This window comes from Apteryx mantelli, chromosome Z (assembly GCF_036417845.1).
Source record: "Apteryx mantelli isolate bAptMan1 chromosome Z, bAptMan1.hap1, whole genome shotgun sequence".
NCBI classification, from domain to species: Eukaryota; Metazoa; Chordata; class Aves; order Apterygiformes; family Apterygidae; genus Apteryx; species Apteryx mantelli.
This window is the reverse complement of record NC_090020.1, coordinates 76,675,305-76,699,373: the sequence shown is the minus strand read 5'-3', so window position 1 is coordinate 76,699,373 and position 24,069 is coordinate 76,675,305. Positions and strand designations below refer to the sequence as shown.

Below are 24,069 nucleotides of genomic sequence, written 5' to 3'. Positions count from 1 at the left end.
TGCTTGTCTGCAGGACCGGCGAGCGCAGAGTCCAGCTCCCCGTTTGAGCTCTTCTGGCTCTGCAGCCCTGGGGCTGACAGCGGAGCCGGAGGGGACCCGCTCGCAGCTGCTCGGGAAGGATGCGTTCGCCTGCCAGGTCCTGGGCACGTCCGTACAACCAGCTCCTGGGACGGTGTCAGCAAGCACATGGCCACAGAGCGCAGGGCTGGCTCCAGGCGCCCCGCCGCTTCTGGGCTTCTCCCGTGGTGAATGATTAACACTGCAGCTCCATCCTTGCCATGAGAAAGGGAGCAGGGTGGATTCACCCAGATCTGGGTCTTTTTTATAGATTTGCTATTGCAAACCTTTGACAAGGAGCAAGGCTCGCTCTGGAACAGGCAATATCGTTCATCACTACATCGCTCCCAGGACTTTAAAACAGCCACCACTTCAAAGCACTTTGCATAGCTAGGAGCCAATTAATATTCACTTGCAATACTTGCAAGGCAGTGGGAAAATATCGCCCTGCCCCAAAAGCAGAGCAGGGTGAGAGAGACCTGGGCTGGAAGGTGACCACAGCAACTTTCAGTGGCTCCTCAGCCGTGGCTGCAGCTTGCTCAGCCTTGACGCCCAGCACCTGGGTAGACCTGGCACCTGCCCACCTCTCTCTCTCCCCCTCCTCACTGCAATGCTTGTTGCAGCCGATCAGTTCGGGAACATGCCTTCTGCATGTTTGCTGCGTGAAGTGCCCGGCAGCCCGGAGCCGTGGGGAAAACCCCGCAGAGCGGGCTGCTGCTTGGGGAGGGGGGAAACGTGGCAGCGGTGGCTCGTGTGGACCAGCTCATCCAGCTGCGTCCGATCTGCAGGCGAACAGCCTTCCCGTGCTTCGTGGAGGGGCGTGAGGCAGGGCGAGACGTGCCGAGGTTTCCTTAACAGCCTTCCTCTTTCTTCCAGTCAAGCCGGACCCCCCGGAGAACGTGGTGGCCAAGCCCGTGCCCAATAACCCTCGGAGGCTGGAGGTGGCGTGGCAAAACCCCTCTTCTTGGCCCGACCCCGAGTCCTTCCCGCTCAAGTTTTTCCTGCGGTATCGGCCCCTCATCCTGGACCAGTGGCAACACGTAAGTCGCACAGGCTCACGCAGAGGCGGCAGGGTGGGAAAAAGGGATTTACTGCCCGGGTGACGCTCAGAAACCTGCCTCTGCCTGGACGGCAGGTGGAGCGGGCACGAGCAAGGGCAGACAGCCGTTTCGTCTCTTCCTCTTTCTACCCTCCCTTCTCTCCCTCCTGCCTTTTCTTTCTTTTAAGTCTCATTCTGCCTCCAAATGGCTCTGCATGCTCTCCCCTCTCTGCATCTTAATACACGGCCTGTAACTATTTTCCATACATATGTTCTATATAAAACCTGCCAACGAGATGTAAAAGGCATTTAAAGTATAAATGTCACTGCATTTAAATGCGCCTCTGCCACATTTAGATTTTGAACTGAAGATAAAGTACCGTGCGCCATAACTCAGAGCATAGTCAGTAAAGGAGTGATTGCCTTGATGTTATCGTATTTCTTACTTTTATTTCTTGTTTCTTTAAAAAAAAAAATTGTCAGTGAAATTCTTGGCAGCCCCGAGGACAGAATTCATTTGTTAGCTGCGGGAAGATAACGAACAGGCTTTATTTTGTGATGCTTGCGCGCTCCGCTTGCAGAGGGAAGCAGTCTGCCGCTCCGTGAGAGGTGCTGCTGCGTTGCCGCGGTTCGTCCAAAATCCTCGGGGCGCAGCCGAGATGGGCCAGCAGAAAGCCGATGAGGCAAGCTCGGCGGTGGCTTGTTTGATGAGGAGGTTTACCCCCCCCCCAAAAAAAAAATACAGAGAGAGGCCAGCACCGGGTCCCTGGGGACCCACCTACATCGTGGAGCCGAGCGGGGCGTTTTCTGCCAGCCAGCTCTTCTTAGGGAGAAAAATGATTCGAGAAGGGAATGAGAGGCTTTGCTTCGCGTTCACGTCTCTTTAGGACGTCGCCGGCTGTGGGGCTTTTTTTCTTTCTGTCTTTTTTGATGAGGTAGCAGCGTCTATCTTGTTTCAGACTGAAACACTTTGCTGAAGGCGCTGAAAATCAGACAAGGGTTGGGAGAGGTTTCTCCCACTTGCTCTTCTTTTCTCCCCGGGAAATGGGCGAGCGGGAGCCGCAGTGGGCCATAAAACATGCCTGAAGTTTAAAAAAAGCAGAGGTTGAGTTTGCTTTGGATCCTTTTTTTCCTCTGGGTGGGAAGAAAATGTTCAAAATGTGAAACGAAATTATAAAAAAGGGGAAGGATTCATGGGAAGCATGCAATGCAATGTCAGTTCTGTCCGTTTTTGGAGCAATTCACCACTTCTCTACCACGGACCGATCGCGGCGACGGCACTGTCAATGAGGCGTCTCTTGTCTTGCCACCTAGGGGACGTCCAGCCCCCATCAGTCGGTGCTATGGAGGGGCTCGTGTTCCCCGTGCCGAGCTGTGCAAGGCCTCAGAGGGGACGCCGCCGTCGCCGCCCCGCCGGCCGTCTCGTGTGGGCAGCGACGGGCGTTAGGCACTTTGCATCTGGCGAAAAGGGAAGGTGGCATTTACGCTCCCCGCGGAGGTGACGCAGCAGGGTCGCTGGTGCGTGGCAAAGCGCAGGGCAGAGCCTCCGCCTGCGTCCAGCCGTGCCCGCGGCGTGCACGGGGGACAGCCGTGTTCAGGGCTTGCAGGGCGCCGTGGTACCTGCGGGCACCGCGGTATAAATACCCCCGGTGAACATCTCCGGAGACGTGGAGGTGTGGGAGACACCTGCAGCTGGGAAACCCTGGCTGGAAAAGGCAATTTCAGGGTAGTCAAAACTAGTTTTCTCCTCTTTAAAGATGCCCCAAGCTGAGGTACTCCTCTAAGAGCTGGCCAGCGCTCCTCTCTCGGCATGCCGGGAGGGGACAGCGCTCCCGGGTACCACTTATTCATCGCTAGTCGGTTGTGAGAGGTATTTCCCTGGTGACCAGCTGATGGTGAAGTGTGTCTGGGAAATAATCTGCTTGGCGAGTGGGCACAAACATTCAATGAACGAGGTACCAGCCTTGTTTTCTGACTCTCTACCCCCGCCGGCTGGGTAATGAAAAATCTGATTTGTGGATGATTTGAAGAAAACTGCCACTATTCATCAGATGAATTATTTGCAAAGCCTAATTCAATCAGCTCGCAAACCCTAGAGGATGGTAGCGCTGCAGCAGCCAGAACTGCTCCGACCCCGGCCCCCCCCGTACGTGCTAAGCCACAGCCCCGGTGCCCCCCAAATGCAGGGGTTTGCACCCAGACGCTGGTGCCCTGGGATCATGCCCAAGCCGCTCTGAGCTCTGCTTTTCTAGACCTGATCTCCACCGGCACCCGGCACTGGCACTGGCACCCGCGGGGAGCCCAGCAGCCCTGCAGGAGCTGGCGCAAGAGCGCGGGGGACTGGCCGTGGCCGCAAACGTCCGCGCCGGCCCCGCTGGCACGTGGGGCTTCTTGGCAGAGGCAGCAATTCCCCTCTCTCCCCTCCGCCTCCTGCTATCTTTGCAAGGCCTGATTTATGCACCGCACCTCGGCAGACAGGACTGAATGAGCACTAATAGGATCAGATGGATGTCGAGCTGTCGAATACCGTAGGGCCTGATTCAATCAGCGTCTGCTCACTCCCGGGCTCTTCCTTGCAGGATTTTAATAATGCCAGGCCTTGGCACCAGAAAATGAAGCCGTCCACGGCGGGAGCGGTGGATCTTATCGAGACTGCTGCTGTGGGAGCTATCCATAACCGCACACACGCAGCTCCCCCCCCCCCCCCGAGAGAGCCAGGCGAGCGGCAGAGCGCCAGGCGGATGCCTGGCCAAAAGCACTCGGGTGCGGGGAGAAACCTCCCCTCCCGCCCGAGGCGGCGCTTCCCCCGCCCCGAGCTGCTCGTCTCGCGCTGTGCCTGGCGTTGCACGGCGAGCGCGGAGGGAGAAGCGGGCTGATTTCTCCCGTTGCTCCGTCTGACCGGTGCCCCACGGATGCCAGCGCCAGACCCCCAGTCCGGACCGCGGAGTGGGGAGCTGCTCTAAGCCAGGCGCGGCGACCGCGGGCAAAGCTAGCGAAGCTGCGTTTGAGCTGGCCGGCAGCGCTGCAGCATGCCATTCGTGCTCCTTTTCCCCTGCTCAGCAGACACATTTCCGCTCAGGAAAATCTCAGCAACTCTGCTGTTGTCCTTTGCTCTGGGAATTATTATTCTGTTGCCCTGGGAATTATTATTATGTCAAGACGATGCTCGAGTGTGCGTGCGCGGGTTGCTCCTTGCGCTGGGAGCTGGGCCACCTTGCAGCAGCTGCATCCCACCTGGGCACAGGCTTTTCTCAGCCGTTCAGGCTGCAAACACGTCAAAACCGGACTTTGTGTCACAACAGGCGGCCACTGACTCTCCCCTCAATAGTGAGCTCTCTTCAGAGCTCCAAGAAACTTCAGAGTCACGCTCCTCCCTTTCTGGAAGAGGGGCTGGTGGTTTCTTTCCTGCCAGAAAAGAGATGGGATATTTGTAGCCTAAACAGGTTTTTTATTCTCTCTTTTTGGCAGAATCTCACGTTCTGTCTCCTAAATATAAAACATTAAATGTTTAGGGTATCCTTTATTTTTCTCCTGCTTTTAAGTTTGTAATTCAAGCCAGATTAGCATGGTTTCCTCTTCTGTTTTATAGCCCCATCCTGGCCCCAAGCGAGCTCTCCTAATGCTCTCAGATGTTCCTCTAATGGATTACCTAGGCTGGAACTGGATACCCTTTCCTAATGGATTGCTAATAGCCTGTTTCTGGTTTTACAGGCTCCTTCAGTTAACTCACAACAGCAGCAATCTCTGGGCTCACACATATTATATCCCTGCAAGCACGTTCCTGTGCACGCAGCCAGGCAAGCGCAGGCGTCTGCAGAGAGCAGGCAGGTCCCCTCCATGTGCAGTGGGGCGTGCGTGCACCGGGGACGCACCTCCCCGAGCCCCTCCGTCCCTCTGCGTTACAGGTGCTTCCCTGCAAACTGGTGCACGCCGGTCTGGACACATCAGGTGCTTGAATTGGATGTGCTGGAAGAAGCTCTCCCAGCGCATCGAGCGCGGTGTAATTGCAGTAACGCCCCGGTGCTCACAGCAGAGAGCAGGAGCCCTCAGCAGGGATGCTCATGTCCTGGCAGAGGGGAGCAACGGCAGGCAAAGCCAGACACCATCCAGGGTATCTTCACGGAGCCCCGGACCGGCCGTGCACCAGATCTGCTCATGCACCTCGGTGTTTGCTGGATCAGGACCCCGGCCCCAAGGCCACACAGAGTTTATGTCCCTCTCCCAGCTCCTGCCACGTCAACTGGGCACACAGGTGGGAGGCTTGGGCTGAGTCCTGGCAAGCTCAGTGCAAGCCCTGAGAAGGTATTTCTTGAGCAGTGTCTGAGCTGGAGGCCAGGCCCAGAGAGGGTTTCCTCCGGTGGATTGCCAGCAATTTGCAGATGCTGTCGCGAAGCCTAATTGAACCCATTGGCCGTGCTGACAACATGAAATGTTAACGAACCATGAGGCGGGCTGCGCCTCAGATCTTGAGATTTGCAGTAAAAGGTCATGAGATATTTAAAGCTAATAATGTGGTTGGGTTCTCTCCTTCCTCTTCTGTTTTGGAAGCATTAGAGCCACATCCCCGAGCATTTTCAAAGGCTGGAAACATCTTTCTTTAGCAAAAGCAAGAAGCTCACGTAATTCCATGACTCTAGGATCTTGGGCCCCGGAGCCCCACGTGCAGGGGTGTAATGCCGTGCACGCGTTCAGAGCACGACCTCCAGGCAAAGGGCTGTCAGCTGCCGTGCTGGCCTCGCTACTGAGCACGAGGTGCATTTTGAGACACGACTGATTTGCCAGAGATTTAGTAGTTTTGTTTGTTGGTTCCCAAGTGAGAAAAGACACGATGCCCTGGACTGGTCATGGTGAGTCCTGTGTCCTATTGCCGGTGATCACGGCTGGGGCGACAGCCAGGGTGGTTGTAGGGATTCACCCACCGCATCATCTCCCAAGGCAAAGTGAATCTTGCAGGCTGTCTCTGAAAGCTCCTATTTTGGGGCAGGCTGAAATAACCTGAAAGGGTGTGCTAATGCGTATCCTGCGCACCTCCATCCGTGCTGGGGCGACGGGAGGGACGGAGCCAGGGAAGGCAATCAGTGCAACAGCCCCCCGCAGCTCCGTCTCCGTCGATGTGGCCACAGGGTCACTTTGCAGCCTGCCTGCTGCGTAGAGCCCGTCGGCGTACCCCGGGCCTCTGCCGCTCTGCCTGTGCTTCTGCTCCGTGCAAGGCAACCTTTGCGGGGAGGTCACCCTGACCGAGTTCGCTTACAGCTTCACGCCTGGGAGCTTTTATTGCAGCACTTCTCTCCCTTCCCCTCCCGGCTGCAAAGTCAGTGATTAAAAAAGGAGAAAAAAAAAAAAAAGAATTAATAGGGGGGAGCAAAATGTTGAGGTTGTAATAATGTCACTCGCAGCTCGTCGTGGAACGGGCAGGGCTGGAGCAGAGAGCCTCAGAGGAGGATGGAGGTGGGAAATGCTCAGAAATCACCTTTTTGTCCCCCAGCTCTCCTCGATTAGCGGCAGGCAGGGCTTGGGCGCTCTCAGCTCCCGCAGGAACTGCTAGCCACCATGAAGTACTCAGCACCTGGCAGGATCAGGCCTCCAAAGGCAGCTCCGGTGGTGCAAGTACCACTGACCAGTAGAGCACACAGGCACACGCGTGCATGCGTGCGCACACTTGCACGCTCACACAGCTGCGCACACACACGATTACTCATGCAAGATGAGCTTCCCCCTGTTTGCATGCAGGAAATGTCAGGCACGTGCGCGCCCGCTCCCTCCACTGCCCACACGCTCGGTGCATCCATCTGCTGCGTACGCCGTCGCCTGCACCCCGGGAAGCGCGCGGTGCCGCTGCCTCCCTGTTTGTTTGCCGGGCAGCACCTTCCCCGCGTGGTCTAGTCCCTGCGTGAGAAATAGCTCCAAAGAGGAAGCGGCCCTGGCTTGCTTTCCGCAGCCTTCCCAGCGCTGAATCAGCCCCAGCCGAAGCCGCCGTGGAGGGGGCTGCTGCGGGGCCGATGCGTCAGCAGCCAGCGCCCCGCACGGCCTCGGGGGTCCGACCCGGGCAGGGCTGGACAGGCGGCGGTGACCCCGAGCATCCCAGCTCCCGGCCTCCCCGGGGCAGCGGGAGTTGTCGCTCGGCAGGAGGGCAAGGCGCATCCGGAGCAGGAGTCTGATCATTAGCGAGATTACAGCTCCGCTTTCAGAGATGCTCCTTATTTCAAGCCCGAAGGGAGCCGTTCAGCCTCATCGAGTGTGATATAACCCAGGCTGCCGAAGAGCCCTGAAATAACTCTTCCTCCCAGGCCAGCAGCTGTGGCTGAGCAGCAGCAGCAGTGGAGTGCAGCAGCCTTTCCTGGGGAGACGGCAGGGATCGCACCTCGGCCCTCGCCCTCGCTGGGCTCCTTCCGCAGGGCAAGTCGAAGCCCGCCGCGAGCCGTTCCCCCCCGGGATCGCGGAGGCTGAAAGCACCCAAAAGCAGGCTGCATGACTGCAGCCGCCTCCAGGAGCCCCGTCCCGCTCCTGGTTCCCATTTCCTCCGGCAGATGCTCAGCCAGCCGTCACGATCCAGGACACCCGGGAACCATCCCGCTGCCTCTGGGGAGCATCAGGAGGAGGGGGAGAGGGGCCGTGCGGCGACCGTGAAGGAGCGGGATGCGCGGCGGGAGCTCTTTGCGTCCCTCCATGAGACACGCGTGTGGCTTTCCCTCCGCATTTCCCCCGTGCGCTTTTGGTGGCAGTGGCCCCAGATTGCTGGCGCTGGTGCTGGCGCTGCTGGAGGCCACGTGCTTTGCAGCAGGCACGCGGGGACCGCAGTGTGCAGCAGTCCTTTTAGATGAAGCGGTGATGGCAGGAGCAAAGGGAAAGCCGAAGAGGTAACCTGGTGTCTGCTACCGCCTGGTTTTCCGACCGTGGGATTCACCCCACGCCAGGCAGCCGCCTTGGTGGGGACCCCCGGCGCCGGGTGGAGGTGTCTCCGTCGCGGGACTGGCGAGCCGCAGTGCTGAGGAGGAAGGGGTTTGGGCTGTGCTTGTGCTCCCTCCCCTCCAGAAAGGTGCACGGCTTCTGCAGGAAAGATTAATGTCTCTCCTAACTTGAAACCTGTCCGTCCCCAGGTAAAGCTGGGCCGTTCCGAGGGCTGCCCACGGGAACCAAGGGGCGTGCAGGGCTGGGGGCCAGCTCGGGTTGGGGATAAAAGCAGTTTGCCCTTGGGTGGGAAGCAGCTGACTTTCTTTGCAGGGAGGAGGGGAAATATTTAGGTCTCCTGGTCAGGACCAGGAAAGTTCCCATGCACACCGGTGTCCGAGCTGGGCCCAACGGCCCCTTCGTGGGGGCCCGGCAGGTTGCGGTGCTGGCACCGGTGGAGGGGTGGCTCCTGGTCATGGGACAGACGGACGTGAGCCCCGCTCCCCCAGCGCAGCGGAGGAATTGCACGGCTGGTTTTCCAGCAGCAGTGCACACCCCCCCCCCCCCGCTCCGTGCTGGGAGCCGGGATGGGGAACGGGAGGTGTCAAGGAATGGAAAGCAGAGCCGCAGCGGCGGGGGAGCCGGCAAACACATTTTCATGTGGGATGCAGAGGGAGAGGCATCCAATCCGCCCCCCCCCCCCGCTCCCCCTCCGCCTCCTTCAAACGCACGCCAGCCTCCGGCACAGCTGCCGGGGGAGGAAGGGGTTTGGGTCCCCCCCCCCCCCCAAAGGCCATCTGGGCTTCAGGCCTGGCTGTGCAGCACCCTGTTCCCGAATAATTGCTACCTGGCGGAGCCGTACCAGGAGCGCGGCCCGGGTGGGAACGGAGCACAGTGACCTTTTTTACTGCCGGGGCACCGTGGCAGGGTGGGTTGGGGGCGGCCGGGAGGGTAGTTGCTTCGTTAACTCCTGCCGTGCCGGGCGGGAGCGTGCCGGGGGCCGCGGCGGGCGGCGGAGCTCCCGGCTCGCCCTGGTTCCCCCCCAGCGCGTGCTGCAGCCGCGGGCGAGCGAAGGGCTCCACAGGGATTTGCCAGCGGCAAGGCTGATGCAGGGATGGGGAGAGGCTGCCACTGCCCAGGCTGTGGGTGTCCGTCCTTCAGCAGCCGCTGTCTGTCCGTCGGCAGGCCAGCACGGGGCCGCGGGTGTTTCCGAAAGGGCTGATGGGGGCTGTGTGGCCGCAGCAGGGGCTGGGATCCTGGCCCGCGCCGTCTTAGGCAAGCTGTCGGCTGACCTAGTGTGTTCAAGGGCTTTTTTTTTTTCGTTTCTCCTTCTTTTTTTTCCTTTTCTTTTTGCAATGCTAATAGCTCTGCATTGCACTGGCTACTGATCCCTCATTAATCTGGGCAGCGCTTCACAGCCAGCCGGAGTGACTTTTGGCAGGTGCACAAAGGCAGGCTGCGAAAGGCAGCCCCCGTCCAAAAAAATTACCATGCGCAGCCTTCCTCCGACTTTTGTCTCTGGGAGGCAGGGACGCGGATTAAGGAATTTCTCCCTCTCCCTTTGAAGCTGTGTGTCCATCCGTCCCCCCACGACCTGCCCTGTCCCCCGCCGCCAGGCTCTCCCTGGCCGTGTCCGCTTGGACCCGCTCGCCATGTGCTTCCCCATCTGCTGCTCCTGCATTGCCGCACGGAACCGCGGGTGCTGGTGGAGGGACTTTCACACCCACCATGGCTAAGCCGGCCCCCGCCAGACAGGTCCTGCAGTTGCCCAGCTCGGAAATGCTGCTTGCAAACCTTGGGCCACAGTGAAGCCCTTCCCAGTCCCGGCCAGCGCTCGCAAGGGTAGCGGCGGCTCCTGTGTTGTGTGAGCATCAGCTGGGGGCTGAATCTGGGGAGTTGGGGGGCTCAGCTCGGCTCTTCCTTGCTAAGTGCAGCCGGGGGATCGGGGCAGGTGGCTTTGCTGGCCAGCAGATGTGTGGGGAGAGATGGATGCTGAAGTCTTTTCCCCCCTTTTTTTCCAAGGAGCTCAGGCAGCATCCTCCCAGGTCCGACAGGGACATCCCCCCAGGGCCAAGGGCAATGTCCTTCCCAGAGCCTGTGGGACACCCTTCCAGCAAGGCACAACACGTGCCAAGGTCTGCTCAACCTCGCTGTGCCTGCAACGTCCCATCTGCAAACACTCAGCTGCAAACTGGCTGCATCTGGGGAGAGGCCAGAAGAGCTCCCAAGTGGAATTACTCAGCCTGGATGGCTCTTTGGGCTGGAGAAAATTCTCCGGAGCATCATCCAGGCCAACGGGAGTTCAGTGGTACTGACTTGTCCCCAGGTCTTGCCCAGCCTGCTTACTGCAGGTCTCAAGGAGCAGCCGGGAGAGTTTGGAGGGTGCCAAGAGACCTAGAGAGACCCACATGCCAGCCGGATAACACAGTCTTTCTGAGCCCCGTGCTTGTTTTCTGCTTCCAGGGCAACCCCATCGCAGCGTGGACCAGGCTGGGAGGAACGTGCTCACTGGGGGCTGGCAGCTGATACAGCAAGGTTTCGTTAATTGTCATTAGGAATCAGTCGATCTCGGTCGCCTTGCATCACCAGGCAGCGTGGCAGGTCCATACGAGAAGTTGGTGGATGCCGCCAAGTGGCCATGTGTTGACCGGCTGCCGCAAGCCGTCCAGGCGGTCCCGGTGGCTTGGCATGCACGGTGCTGCACGTATGGCAGGGTGCGCCTGCAAGCAGTGCGCCGGAGAGAGGCAACCGGAGCCCGTGGCAGAGGCAGGTGGCAACCTACACGCCGGGCAGCCGCAGGTCTGCCTGGCATGGTCACGCCATGCCACGTGGCTGCTAGCAGGTCCCTTGCGGAGTGTGACGCTTTGTCACGCATGGGACACAGAGGCCGGGAGAGGGGAAGGAGGAAAGGGCAGAATCAGTGCAGGCAAAGCGCAGCTCGTGTTGCCAGCTCGGTGCAGAGAGCGAGCATGAGAAGAGGGAACATGTAATGACTGCAATTACCATCTACCCTCATTACAGCCTGCCGGCAGCATGGGGGTCTGCTTTGACAGTGCCTGAGCGAGGAGCGGACGGAGAGGGGAGCGTGGTGCGCGTGAGGGGAGTGGCATTCGGCGCATCCAGACAGCACCGAGCTGCAGGCCTGATCTTTCAGGAGCAGCGGCAGGACTCAGCCCAGCAGATTGCCCTGGCCCAACTCGGCTCTTGCTCCCTCTGGCCAAGCCCGAGTCACATCTGTGCAGCTCCAGGCTTCTGCTGTCCCTGCCAGCGCAATGTCCCAGTGTGCTCCCCTCTCCGGGACGTGTATGGCATGCTCTGCTTTTAACCTGAGGGATGGGAGAGGTGACTTGTGACCCTGTGGTTCTCCTGTCCTGCCTACATGTCCTCAGGTGCCTGGGTCATGAAGGTTTGTCCCTATAGGAACAGGGTGCAGAAGTTGTCTCCTGAGCTCTGTTGGGTGCAGTGGTGGGTGCCAGGAGCCCCTTCCCTTCTGGGAACCCCGATCTGGTTTGGGCTTTGGTCCTGGGAAGAAGATGGCTGAAGGTTGGCAGGGCTGGTGGGATGGATCTCACCCAAGACTGAGTCAGAGGATGCACAGCTATGTCCTGCAAGAGGGACAAGCACCATCCTTTTCTTCTTTTTCTCTTCCTCTCTTCTGCCCAAGCATCACAGAATTTCCATGTTCATCCATCCTATAAATGAAGTGGACTAAACCCCTTTCCTCCAGGAGGGATGGCTTTGTCCAGCTCTGGGAAGGGTCCCAGACCCTGCTTTCAGGACTAGAGGTAGCATGTGCAACCCCAGGGCTGGTTCTCAGCCTCTTCAGCTTGCTGGAAATACCGGGAGAACCAGGGGAAAGACACCCCAGGTTTGCTGGGGTCACCCATCCCTGCCCTGTGTGGGGAGCCCCTGTTGCTGCTGGGATTTCTCTAGAGGCACCATGCAGGGCGATGGGTGTCACAGGGCCTCCAGGCCCCTTGAGGCATGGTCCTGCCTTGGGTGATGGCTTTCATCCCTGCTTCTCCTGGTACTGCAGCTTCAGCAGGCCTTCAGGAGCTGGAGGGAGAGTGGCTGCGGTTAAGGAGCGTGGGCACAGATGCAAGCCTTGCCACCTCTCAGTGCCTCAGTTTCCCCATCTGTGCCATGCAACAGCTCCATCCCAGCTAGTAGAGATGCCAGATGGTGTGGGGCAGAGTGCAGCCCATAAGGGCTCTGGTCCTGTGCCACCCCCTCTCTCCCGTGCTGCCAGGAGCCCTTTTGCTCTGCTCAGCTCCTCTGCAGGAGACTGGTGGTCCCATCCTGCCCACCAGCTCCTTGGCAGCCCCCACACTGCCCACAGCCATGGGCCCTTTCATCTTGCACTCCTTCCCAACTGCCTGGAAACGCCTGGCACTGCCATGGCACCTCCAGCTACCCGCCCCAACATCGAACAGACTCCTTGAGACCCTGCGACCCACTGTGGGGTGACCTACACCCCCTGAGCTGGCCTGCCAGCTGGCATCTGCCTTGGGAGAGCAGACCCATGCCTCCCCATGAGCACAGCACAGGCTCGCTGGCATGGCCACATCCCTTGGCAGTTGCCCATGGGGTGCCCTTACACCCCCAGAGTAGTTGGCCCTTTGCTGAAGGACTTGGACCCTAGGGGAGGTGGCTGGTGTGTGATTTCTTCCCCGGGGTTGGTGTGCCCATGTCACGGTGGGACGGTGTCCACCAGCTGGCAGGACTAGACCTGGGCTTTTTAGGGCTTGGGCATGTCTCAGGTTGGCGCAAGACCTGCAGTGAAACCGCTAGGATCCCACATTCGCATTGCACCAGCGCTGTAGACGGCTGCAAGGAGAGGCCGGAGGGACTCAGAGTCCCTCCGTACAGCCTGCCAAAGTGCAGCAGGCTCGCTGTCCTGGTTCACCCGTTTCCAGCCAGGAGAAGGGGCTCTGATAGTGCAGCTCTCCTGGCTGATTTCTCGTGGGCCTCCGGGGTGTGATCTAGGGACAGGCAGAGGTTTTCAGCTCCATCTTGCTCCTGTTGTTGAACCGAGCTCTTAATAAAACTCAGCTGTCGGTGTCCCCAGGCAGCAGGCTCCTGGGACTGAGTCTTCTTCCCGGTGGCTCAGGGAGACTCCATGGGCTCCCCATGGGTTGCGCAGGTGAGGGTCTACCTACCCCTACCCATGAAATACCCCTCACTCTGCCCAAACGCCCTCCCAGCCAGCCAAGCCAGGTACGAGGGCTTGCCGGGCAGAAAGGAGGTTGTGGCATCTGCCCCGGCTCTGCGTCCCATCCCCAGCAAGGCAGCACCTTGCCCAGACCTGGGTGTCTCAAGTTACCCAAGAGGTGCGCTCAGCCCCACGAGTGCCTCAGGAGGGCTCGGAGGCCAACCTCGCAGCACCCCGCTTCTCCAGCTGAGCAGATGGGCTGCGTCAGACCCCCGCGATCCCTCATCCCCTCAGACGTGTTTATTATCAACATGGGTCTGGAGAGAAGGTGGTTTGTGTCAGCCGGGACGCAGAGGGGAGAAGAGGGGCTGCTGAGAGGGACCCCCTGGGCAGCAGAGGGGTTAGGGGCCCCCATGTCTCCTCTGTCCCCCCAGCACTGGGCTGGCGGTCCCTGCACTGCTGACACCCCACTGTTGGGCAACGCAAGCAGTTGGGAAGGGGCTGGCATGGCCAGCTTGGCGCAGTTTTCATTGCAGCCTAGGGATGCTGTGGACTTAGTGCGCCTGCTGTTGCAAGGCATAAACTGTGCCCTCTCCACCACATCTGTGGCACAGCAGTATGGACAATATCATCATCTAGCGCAGCCCCCCTGGAGCCCCAGAAATGGCCTGGTGGGGGGAGCAAAGGAGGTCAGGGATCTGCTCTGACCCTCTGCTTTGCTAAAAGACCTCAAGTGCTTCAGAGGAGAGAGGCTGAAAGCATCCTAATGCAGAACTTAAGCCCGGAGCGCAAATAGGAAATGCAGAATACCACACTCAGGCAGTGCAGATGGAAAATGAAGCAGGCAGCATATTAATTAAAAGCCTCAGAATGGATGAACAGCAAATATCCAGCGTAGCCTCTGCAGCATGGTCCAGGGCTGATTGCTTCAGTGTCTGGAGGACCTCAGAGCTGAATTCGGCACCATCTCTGGCATTTTCTTTGTGTGCTGAGCGCTCATCCTCAGTCACTCTCACCCGTGTTTGCTCTCCGGTGGCCTTGCAGTGTGGAAAATTTCTATGAGGAACCTGCTAATGCCTTTCCTTGAGCCAAGTTCAAAGTAGATCAGAGATGCCCAGAAGTGCTGGACAAAGTTTAGGGTTAAACCACCACAGCAGGGGCCACATCTCCTGGAGGTGGCAGGACATCCAGTGGCCAAAGGAGTGGTGATGGCAGGACACAGTGAATTTTTCTAGGAAAGGCAGCTGGACGCAGCTTGGTCCTTGTCCAAGGGCCTGTCCAGCAGGCTGCAAGCCAAACCCATGGGACAGCAGCCTGCAGAGGAGCAGGGCGGCCCGAGTGCCATATCCGGAGTTGGAGGCACGCGGCGGGAGGAAACCTCCTCCCAGCCCCGGCAGCAATGCCCGGAAAGCGTGTGCACACACGGACAGTCACTACTGTGCAGCGGACATGGGGTTACAAACCAGCCTACCCTGTCAGAGGGGGAGCCTGCCCGCAGCATTTGCTAGTTTTTGGTGACCTCTAGAGGAAGCTGCTCTGCTCCAGCTCTGCTGGCTCGGCTGCAGGAAGGGGGCCTGCAGCCCGGTCGCGGCCAGAGCATCGCCTGCATCCCTGTCCTGGGCTCAGCCACTCGTGCCTCTGCCCAAAGCTTCTCCCAGAAAGGCATCCAGGCCAGTTCGGAGGATGTCGGAAGGACAGACTCCCCCAGCATGGGTGCCAGGGTCTAATGCCTTGTCTGCTGTTTGCATGCACCCAGCTTTACCCCCCTCCCCAGCAATCAGCTCTTGATTTGCTTTTTTCCTTTAGCATAAAGGGCTTGTTAGTCCCTGGTATTTTCTCCCTGCGATGGTACTTAGGTGCTATAAAACAGGCTCTTTATCATTCTCTAGCTGAGCTAAATGCTCTGATCATCTTACACGTCTTGCTGCTTCCCAGTGCTTGGAGTTTCCTCTGGCTGCGAGCCAGCAGCTCCTTCCTGGCGTCTCTGCAGTGGCAGTGCCTCTTCCCTAAACCCCTCGCCTCCACAGCATCAGGGCGGCACTTTGTCAGTGCAGAGCTCTCGCTTTGCTCCATCTGCATTGCTGCAGGGGTGACCTGTGCACCAGGGAGGTTGCTGCAAGCTGCTCCCTCCCGCTGGCCATGGCCAGGGGCGGATGGTGGGGACCCTAACTGCGCTACCAGGCAAGGAAGGGGACGTGGAGCTGGTGGCTCCTGTGGTTGCAAGAGCGTGCCAGGAAGCTGGCAATGCTGGGGCCAGCCCAGAAGCCGTCCCCACCTCTGCCACCTCGTGCCCAAGCTGCTCCCGCTGTGCCGAGCTGACGCCCCTTCCCTCCCTGACTGCGCCCCGCAGGTAGAGCTGTCGGATGGGACGTCACACACCATCACGGATGCCTACGCTGGCAAGGAGTACATCATCCAGGTGGCAGCCAAAGACAACGACATCGGCACGTGGAGCGACTGGAGCGTGGCGGTCCATGCCACCCCCTGGACGGAGGAGCCCAAGCACCTCACCACCGAAGCCCAGGTCACAGGTGAGCACCCGGTGGGCAGCATCGGCCCTTTGCAGGCACCCTGTGCTGGCAGGGAGGAAACCCAGGAGTCCTGGCTCTTTGCACCCCCTGTTTCCAAGCCCCGCAACCCCCAAACCCCACATCTGAGCAGACTGGGGCCCTCTCCCCTACCAGAATTGTGCAGGAAATCCAGGAGTCCTGCTACCTGCCCCTTCCTTTGCCTCCCCTCTCTTCAGAGTCACATTTCTAACCTCCCCAGATGATGAAAATGCAGGGTTCAGGCAGGAGATGCACGCCGTGTTGCAGGCTCTCTGCACACCGTGACAGCATCACGTCTCTTGGATGCTTGGTCCCCAGCCAGCAAGATCCCTCATCCCACCCCATTCCCCAGGCTGGACCACAGCCCTTCACCCCGCGGCTTCACCTCCCCATGCCCCCAGCAGCGGGTGCAACCGTGGCCTGAAGGCTGCTGACTCAGCTCTCCCGGCTCTGGCATCCTGCTCGCCGGGATGCTCTAAGTGCACCGCCGAATATCGGGATTTATTGTTATTCACTGGAGCACTGGCCCCCTCCAGCCCTCCCTCTTCCAGGCCTACCCCCCTCCACACCTCCGACCCCGCACAATGGCTCGGAGCGATGCCAATTAGAAATAAAAGCCACAAAGTTAACAAGCCTCTGTTTCTAGGAAAGAGCTGGGACCGTGTCCAAATGCACGTTATCAGCCCTTGGTTTCCCAGCAGGACTGGAGCAGACCTGCACCGGTTGCCCCAGCTGGCACTGGCTGCTGGGAGGCTGGGAAACACTGGGGCACGGAGCAGGCAGATCACGGTGGCTTGCAAAGTGCCGGGAGCGTTTCCAAGCCCTCTGTGTCTGGGCCACGCATGTGCGTGTGCAAGCGTGCACGCTTCGGCTTGCCTGGCCGCGCGTGCAGGTGCTGCTGGCCAGATGTGCGCGTGGGGAGGGAGCGTGAGCCCCTGCAGAGGGGGGCTGCCGTGCAGACCCTGCGTGTGCCCGGGTAAGCCATGTGCTGCTGGCTCCATGCACGAACCTCGGCAGGCCCTTGCGACGCTCCCTGTGCAGGGAGGCGGTGGGTCCCAGCCCCGTTCCTACAGGCGCAGGGGTGGGAGATGCAGGTGCCTCCAACGCGGAGACCTTCCTTGCGGAAACAGCACCTGGCAAGGCACCCACAGGCTTCAGCACCACCAGGGATTTGCAAGTCCTCATCCAGATAAACCCCCCAAGACCCACTGGCACAAGCAGGAGTGCAATCACACGCACCCGACGCGAGCCCACCTTGAAGCCTGCATTAGCATCACGATTTCCTCGCACCCCTCCATGCTCACCCCTCCGCCATGTGGCCACCGTGTCCCAATGCCGCGCGCTCCCCTTTCCCATCTGCTCTCCCTCCCCACAGAGACGACGAGCGCCAGCACCTCCTCTTTCATGCCACCCCCCACCACCAAGATGTGCGACAAGGGGGCCGTGGTGGGCAGCGGGGCCGTGGCAGTGTGTTGGACAGCTGGACTGGTCTTGGCTGCCTATGGTGTCCTCTTTATTTAGTGAGTATTCCTGAATTAGGGACATGAGAGGCGGGACGTGGGTGCTGGGTGAAGGAAAGGGCATGAAGAGCCCACGGGCTTTAGCTTGGGTTGGAATGGGGGCATTTTTACCAAGCTTTGTGTGAACGGCATTGAGAACGAGCTGTTTGGGTTTGCTTGCAGTTCTATGTGTTTGGTCCAAATTTGGTAAATCGGGTGTTCTGGCGAGGTCTCAAAATGGCTTTTCAAACCTTGCCCACAAAGTCTTTTCTGGTGGGGAGCAGGTTATAGATGCTTCATTCTCTGCAAACCTCCTCCGTCCCCTGGTAATGATCTTCTGAGAAAAGAAGTCACCGACAAATCAAAGGCCTTTTCATAGTGACAGAAGCGAAACCGTCTGAAATGAGAAAATTCAAAGATGCGTTTCAAAAATGTTCTTGGCTGGGCTTGAAGGAAATTGGAGTGCGTGCACACATGCATGTGCACACACACACATTGCCTACTGCACGCACAGTGTGTGTGCACGCACATGTGTGCATGCCCCAGCACACAAAACGGCAGACGGTGGAGCTGGCAGCCTGGAGAGCCCCAAAATGCCCATGGCAGCTGGGGGGATCGATCCTGGCAGCAGTCGCGTGCATCACTTCGGGGCTGAATGACCTGCCATTGCTCTCCCGCTTGGCGAACCCGTGCCACTGCCGTGTGCCCCCAGGCATTGTCAGCAGGGTCCGGCCCTGGGAGGAGGTGATGGAGGTGACGGGTGCATCCTTCCTGGGGAGCGATGAGCTTCCCGTCCGAAGGGGAACAGCAGCCCTGCCGCTGCTCGGCTTGGTGGCCAGACACGGCCAAGCCCAGAGCAGGGCTGGTGACCCCTCTTCTCCCCACTTGCAGATCCCTGTGCGTCGCCGCCCAGCAGAGACAACGTCCCACCGCCTGCCGCCTCCACCACCACCACCACCACCACCACCGCTGCCGCCACCACCCTCCGCCCCACTGCCCCCGCCCCGGTTGGAGTCTCTTTATCTCTTCGATTTTGCACACGTTGAGGACGTATCACGCTTCTCGCCATCTCTCCGGAGGAGGAGGGAGCTGCCGCCGCGCCACGGGGACCTGCCCTCCCCTCCCTGCCTCCCAGCCGCGGGGGGTGGCCGCAAACCTCTCCGGACCGAGCGCGAGGGAACGCACTGGCCCCCTTCCCCACCGCCCTTCCCCTCGGTGCCCACCACGGACGAGCACCCCCGGGCCCCCTCCGCCCCTTTCCCGGCGAGCGAGAAGCGAACCCGGGCGCCGCGTTGCTGCCGAGGACCAGCCCCGAGCCGGGGAGCCGGCGCGCGTGCAGCTAACCCGCCGCACCACGGACATGCGGCACCGCGGCCCCTCCGGCACCGCCGCCGCCAGGACGCAGGTGACAACGGCGCATCTGGAAAAGGGGACGGGAAAACGGGGTCACCCAAGGACTGAACCCGCTTCCCCGAGCTCTGGAGCGCACGGAAAAGCTGGAGGGGTGCACGGGTCGGGGGGGGGGCTCGGTCCCCCCACTGTGCGCCCAGTGGAGGAAATAACTGGTGGCTTTCGCAAGTGCGGCGGGGAATAGGGGGCTGGCACTGTTTTAACAGAGGAGAAGGAGTTGAAACACCGATAAAAAGCCAGGTCCTGTCCCCACCCTGCCGGCTCCTCGCCGCGGCTGTCCGAGCATCCCAGAGCCTTGTCCTCCAACCTCACCTCCCCAAAAGCGTCCTGGAGGAGCCTTTGCCAGCCCAGTCCCTGTCCCATTCCCCCCCCCCCAACCATGTTGGATACAGGGAATCGCCTCCATTGACGTCTTTGTCTTATTCTTCAACAAAACCAGGATAGTTCTGCTGTTCCCACTAGAGCTGGAGCCCCGCAGCCTCCTGGCCGCTCCCAGCCCCTGCTCCGCTCTCCTCCCTGTCCTGCCCCCAGGCCCTGTTTTGTAAAGACAGCTCCTCTCGTCCCTGCCCGGATCCAAGCGCAGTATTTAATACCGTACGTCCTAGTATTCCAACTGTTGACATGCTGTATTTGAATTTTTTATAGATGTATATATATAAAAAAAAAGAAACAAAAAAATTAACAAAAAACCCCTCACACACAGACACACGCATACACACAGACACAGACACATGCGCGCACACACACACACACACACACACACGCACACCAGGAGAGACCGTCTTCATTAAATGATCATTTCATGACCACTGACAGCCCCGGGGAGTTATTTCACCTCCAACCTGAGCAGGTGGGTTTGGCTGCCCGCTCCTGGGCACCATCCTGGCTGTGATGGGGAGGACGCAGGGACAGCAGTGACAGTGACGGCACCCCGAGCTGCTTGAGCCCACAGCATCACCTCCCAGGTGGGTGGTGGAGGCGCAACAGCGGCCTCCAGAGCAGCCCGAGAAGGTCTGGGATGCTTGCTTGGGTGGCCCCAGCCCCTGGAAAACCCCCATGGTGCTGTGCCGGGGGGGGTGGCTGGGTGCCCCCAAGACATGTCCCTATTCTCAGCTTTTCGGGTTCAGCTGTTCCCCATCTCCCTGGGCTCTGACTGCCCCCTGGCACCTCCGTGGGAGGTGGGAGGATGGAGACCTGGCTGTGTGTCCCGCAGGCAGGAGGCAGCGCTGGGACAGACAGAAGAGGAGACGCAGTGCCAGTTAATGCACTTTCCTTGTCTGATTAATAATTTCACATCGAAAGAATGGCTTTAGCCCAGATGCTTTGAATTCAGCTTCATCAAGGGCATCTCGAGGAAGGGCAGGGCTCACCGGGACCTGGCACGGCGACAGCCTGCGCTGGTGGTTCAGGCTCGGGAGCGTGACGCAGGACAGGGGGGTCTCCCCCAGCTCACCCCCGAGCGCTGCAACCCGTGGGCAAGGGCCCTGCCTCAGTTTCCTTCCCCAGCCTCTCTGGGCTGGGGTATTCGATGGTATTCGATGCCTTTCCAGGTGAGCTCCCTGGGGAAGCTGGCACCGACTGGAGGCCGCGGCGGGAGGGGGCCAGGCACAAGCTATGGCCACAGCGGGGACCAGCTCCTGCAGGCTCCAGCGCGGACCCTTTCCCTCCTGCTGCCTTACAGCTGACTTTTAATGGAGCCATAAAACCCTCACGCAAGCCCCTAATTGACTCAAACCCCCTCGCTGCAGAGCTGCAGGCCGGGTCCCGGTGTCGCTGGGGGTTTCCAGAGGGGCTCTGTGCAGGGAAAGCCCCCCTGCTCCCCCGCCGGCGGGAGGCGAGGGGCTCAGCACCGCCCGTGGAGTCAGGGGCCGGGCAGCACCTCGTTTGCAAGCACCAAGCAGAGCAGAGATGCTGTTCTGCTCGGGGGAAAAAAGAGCCTGGTCTTTCTTAAACTGCCTCCGGTGTCCCCAGCAGCGTCCCCACGAGCTGCAGGGGGGAGCAGAGCCATGTCTGCAAAGGGCTTTGTGCATCACACAAAGTGCGAAGGTGCTGGGCCCTCGCAGGGCGCACTTAGGCATGGCCAAGGAGAGCAGATACTTGAGACGTCTGAAGTCTCTCACTACCCTGACAACAACTTTCCTGCCCAGTTTTTTCCCAAGGAGCTGCAACCTTTGTGCCCAGCTAGTGCAAGTTCAGGGCGTACCGTAAGTCCCTTTTCATTCCTGTTTCTCCAAGCCTGCTGGGAAGGGATAGGAAGGAAGCAGCCAGTTTATAGCAGTCCTTTTCCTGTGTTTTACCCTTACCAAGGTTTGCCTTTCGCATTCAGAAATGCCTGACCCCAGACCCACACTCCTTTACGCCTCGTGCCTTCCAAGAGCCCCCTGCCTGGATGGACGGAAATAGCCACGGCTCTGGCTATGCAACGCCTGAAGGCAGCGTGAAGCTGGTTGCTCGCTTCCACCAGACGCTTGCTGCAATTTTGGCCGTGCCGGGGCTTTACTGCACAAGAGCGCAGCCCCGCTCAGCCCTGCATCCGGCTCAGACAGCGCTGGCAGCGGCGCTGCCCCTCACGCCGGCTCGGTTCACTGGTTAATGTCCCATTACCAGACAACATGCCTCCATCATTTATTAATGTTTCATTAGTGTTAAAAACATCTGGTAATTAATTATGCACTAATTATGGATTCACAGCGTTAAAAGCCGGGGTAATCTACCATAGCAAATGGCTCTTTGGGGCGGAGGGGAAGGGACGGATCTCAGCACGGAAGAAAATGTCAGGCCCAGCCTCGGCCTGGGGGAAGCATCCCAGACAAACAGATTACCTTCATTTTCACCGGAGGTTTTCCAGCCAGATCTGTGAGGCTGGCTAGAAATGAGCTGGAGGCACGCTGGCTCGCAAAGAGGAAACCTGCCCCTCTTGAGCCGTTTCAAGGTCCGAGGGAGAGGTGCTCCAGGTGCCAGGCCAGGGACGGCTGTATAAAAAGCCAGCCAGGAGCCGTGGCTGACACGTACAGCCCCGGGTACCCTCCGTCCCCTGCAGTCAGCACGTCACCAGCCGCCAGGTCCAGGAAGCTGTTTGTCAGCCCCTCCGCGGTGCCTGTCCGAATTAAGAAGCAGTCCATAAAGCAAGGGGTGTTGTGCAACCCCACTCGTGAAGTGCCCCGGCAATATTGCGTACAGATGTGCAGAGATGTTGCTAACTTGGGAAGGTCCCGGGGGAGGGTCCCTGCCAAGCAGAAAATCCATCCACTTAGCAGTATAAATCCATACAGGAAGAAAGAGGGAATTACAGCGCTCAGAGAGACCTGTGCATCATATAACATGAAATCCAATACATCGGCCAGGCGGAACGGGTCCCTGCATCTCCCCAGCACATATGTGGCAGTAAATCCCACCTTGGGTGTTGTTTTCGGCTGTTGCTGATGCGCCAGCAGCCTCATGCTGAGCTCCCAGGGCAGGCAGGCTCTGGCGGGGGGATCAGGAGGAAGGCTGGAAAGCAAGGAGCTGTTTCCTGACTGCGAGGCCGCGCGGGAAGCAGACAGCGTCCTTGCTTGAGCAACAGGCTGAGCAGCGGAGGGGCCCGAGCCCGGTGGGATCACAGCTCATCATGCCTCACGGGCCTTTGGAAAAAGCCCTACAGTTTTCTCAGCTCATCGGCCCTTTTAATCAGGAGGTAAATCACAGTCCCCCACCCTGGTCCCATGCAGGGCTGCCCTGCTGCCCTAGAGGCATCCCAAGGCTCTCCATGACCTGGTCCAGCATTACCTGCAACCTTGCACCTTTGTCTGCATCCTTGCACCTTTTGGTCTAAGTTAAAACCATCCTGCTCCAGTGTCCAGCTGCTGAGTCTCATTAACCCTTTTCTCATTGGACCAAAATCACCCCCTAAACCTCTTCAACAGGCTGCGAGGTTTGGCAGCCTGGAGTCTCTCTCTTCACAGCATCCTTTCTGTCGCTTCTCTGGTTGTCTCTGAGCCATCCCAGCCTCCTCCTCCTCACAGCAGGCACCAACAGGGATCTCATCCTCCCAGCCCCAGTTGTCAGAGAAGCTCCCTGCTCCTGCACCAGCCTCCTGGTACATCCCTCCAGCAACTGCCTGGGCCCTGGGGAGGCGGCAGGGCTGCATCAGCCCGTGGCCAGACAAGCAGGCCCAGTGGGGCTTTCCCATCACCCGTTCCTGATTCCCCCCCATGAATTTCCTTGGTGGACAAAAATTTACTGTGCAGAGAGTAAAACAGCTCCGTGTTTCTGCCTGAATGGACACCAGCATGGGCCCAGCCACTCCAGAGCTATTTTATGTCCCCTCTGTTTCTTTGCGGTTGTCAGGGAAGACACTGGATAAAACTTTAACTTCAGTGCAAGGCAAATTGCTGGAAGGATGAGTAAAGCGGCAGATCTGTGAGCCCCAAGCTTGCCCCATGGCAAGCTGCTATGCGGGCTCATCCGCAGCAAATCAGGTGAACCTTACTGAGCCATCATGCTTCAATGGGGCACCATGCTTTGGTGGATAAAGGAGGAGCAGCGGGCACAGTGCTGTGCATTGCAACTCTGGCATGGAATTAGGTAGTCTCACGTGAAAGTGGGGATCAGAAGGATGTGAACACAGGCCTGGCTGCCAAGTGAGCAAAGCCAGATGCAGAGCATGAGCACATCGTGCTGAGCCAGGCAGAAATGCCAGGTGGCACAGGAGAGCTACTGCGCATTTGTTCAGGGATGGACCTGATCCCCAAGGGACAAATGCTCCCTGTCGCAGCATCAGGGAGATGCGAGAGGGGGAGGCAAAAGGGCAGCAGGAGCTATCAGAAAGATGATGCCCAGGGTGAGACAGTGAAGAGCAGCATCTGCAAGGGGCAAGGATGCAAATAGAGTCAGCTTGACGCAGATGACCCTGGACTCCCCGAGACCCAACCGTCCCTCTCTGCAATGGTTCAGCAAAATACAAGAGCATCCCTGAACCACCAGGGAATTGTTCAGTATGTCTCTAGGTCCCCTGTACAAACAGAGACATAATGCTGCATGCCCTTGACAGACTGTAGTCTTCCTTACATGATTTTCTTCCCTAGTCGCAGGAGGGCAGCACTGGGGATGGCTCAGGGTCCCTAGGGATCACAAGAGTCCAGGCTACAGGGCAGAGACTTCTAGCAGAGGTAGGTGACAGACCATCAGAGCAAACTGCCACAGACAGCCTTCGACTGTCTCATTCCTTGGTGGCTCCAGATCAGGTCTGGAAACCTCTCCAGAAGAGGCTTTCTGTTGTTTAAAGAGCTCTGAAGGGGTGGCTCTCTTTCTCATCTCCTCTATGCTGAATGGCCCAGTCCCTACTCCAGTATTGTGCCATGGCTCCCAGACATCACCATCTGCATCCTCATGCCCTCTCTTCCTTTCAGCCCACCTCTAGCAACTCCTCAACCCTCAGTGGTGCTATGGCTGGACATGCACAACCTGCCAATGCCTCCTCACATCCTCAGCACCCAT

General features: G+C 59.1%; 1 protein-coding gene across 6 annotated transcripts in view; it reads left to right on the top strand.

The window, feature by feature from the left end:
- Positions 1-19,319, top strand: part of CNTFR (ciliary neurotrophic factor receptor) — a 237,938-nt gene extending 218,619 nt beyond the window's left edge. For all 6 annotated transcript variants that reach the window (XM_067316142.1, XM_067316141.1, XM_067316146.1 and 3 more), the window contains 4 exons: positions 934-1,097; positions 15,487-15,667; positions 17,061-17,205; positions 18,076-19,319. In XM_067316142.1, coding sequence (XP_067172243.1) covers positions 934-1,097; positions 15,487-15,667; positions 17,061-17,205; position 18,076 — 491 coding nt within the window. In that variant the 3' untranslated portion in view covers positions 18,077-19,319. The remainder of the gene's footprint in view (positions 1-933; positions 1,098-15,486; positions 15,668-17,060; positions 17,206-18,075) is intronic.
- The last annotated feature ends 4,750 nt before the right edge of the window (positions 19,320-24,069 follow it).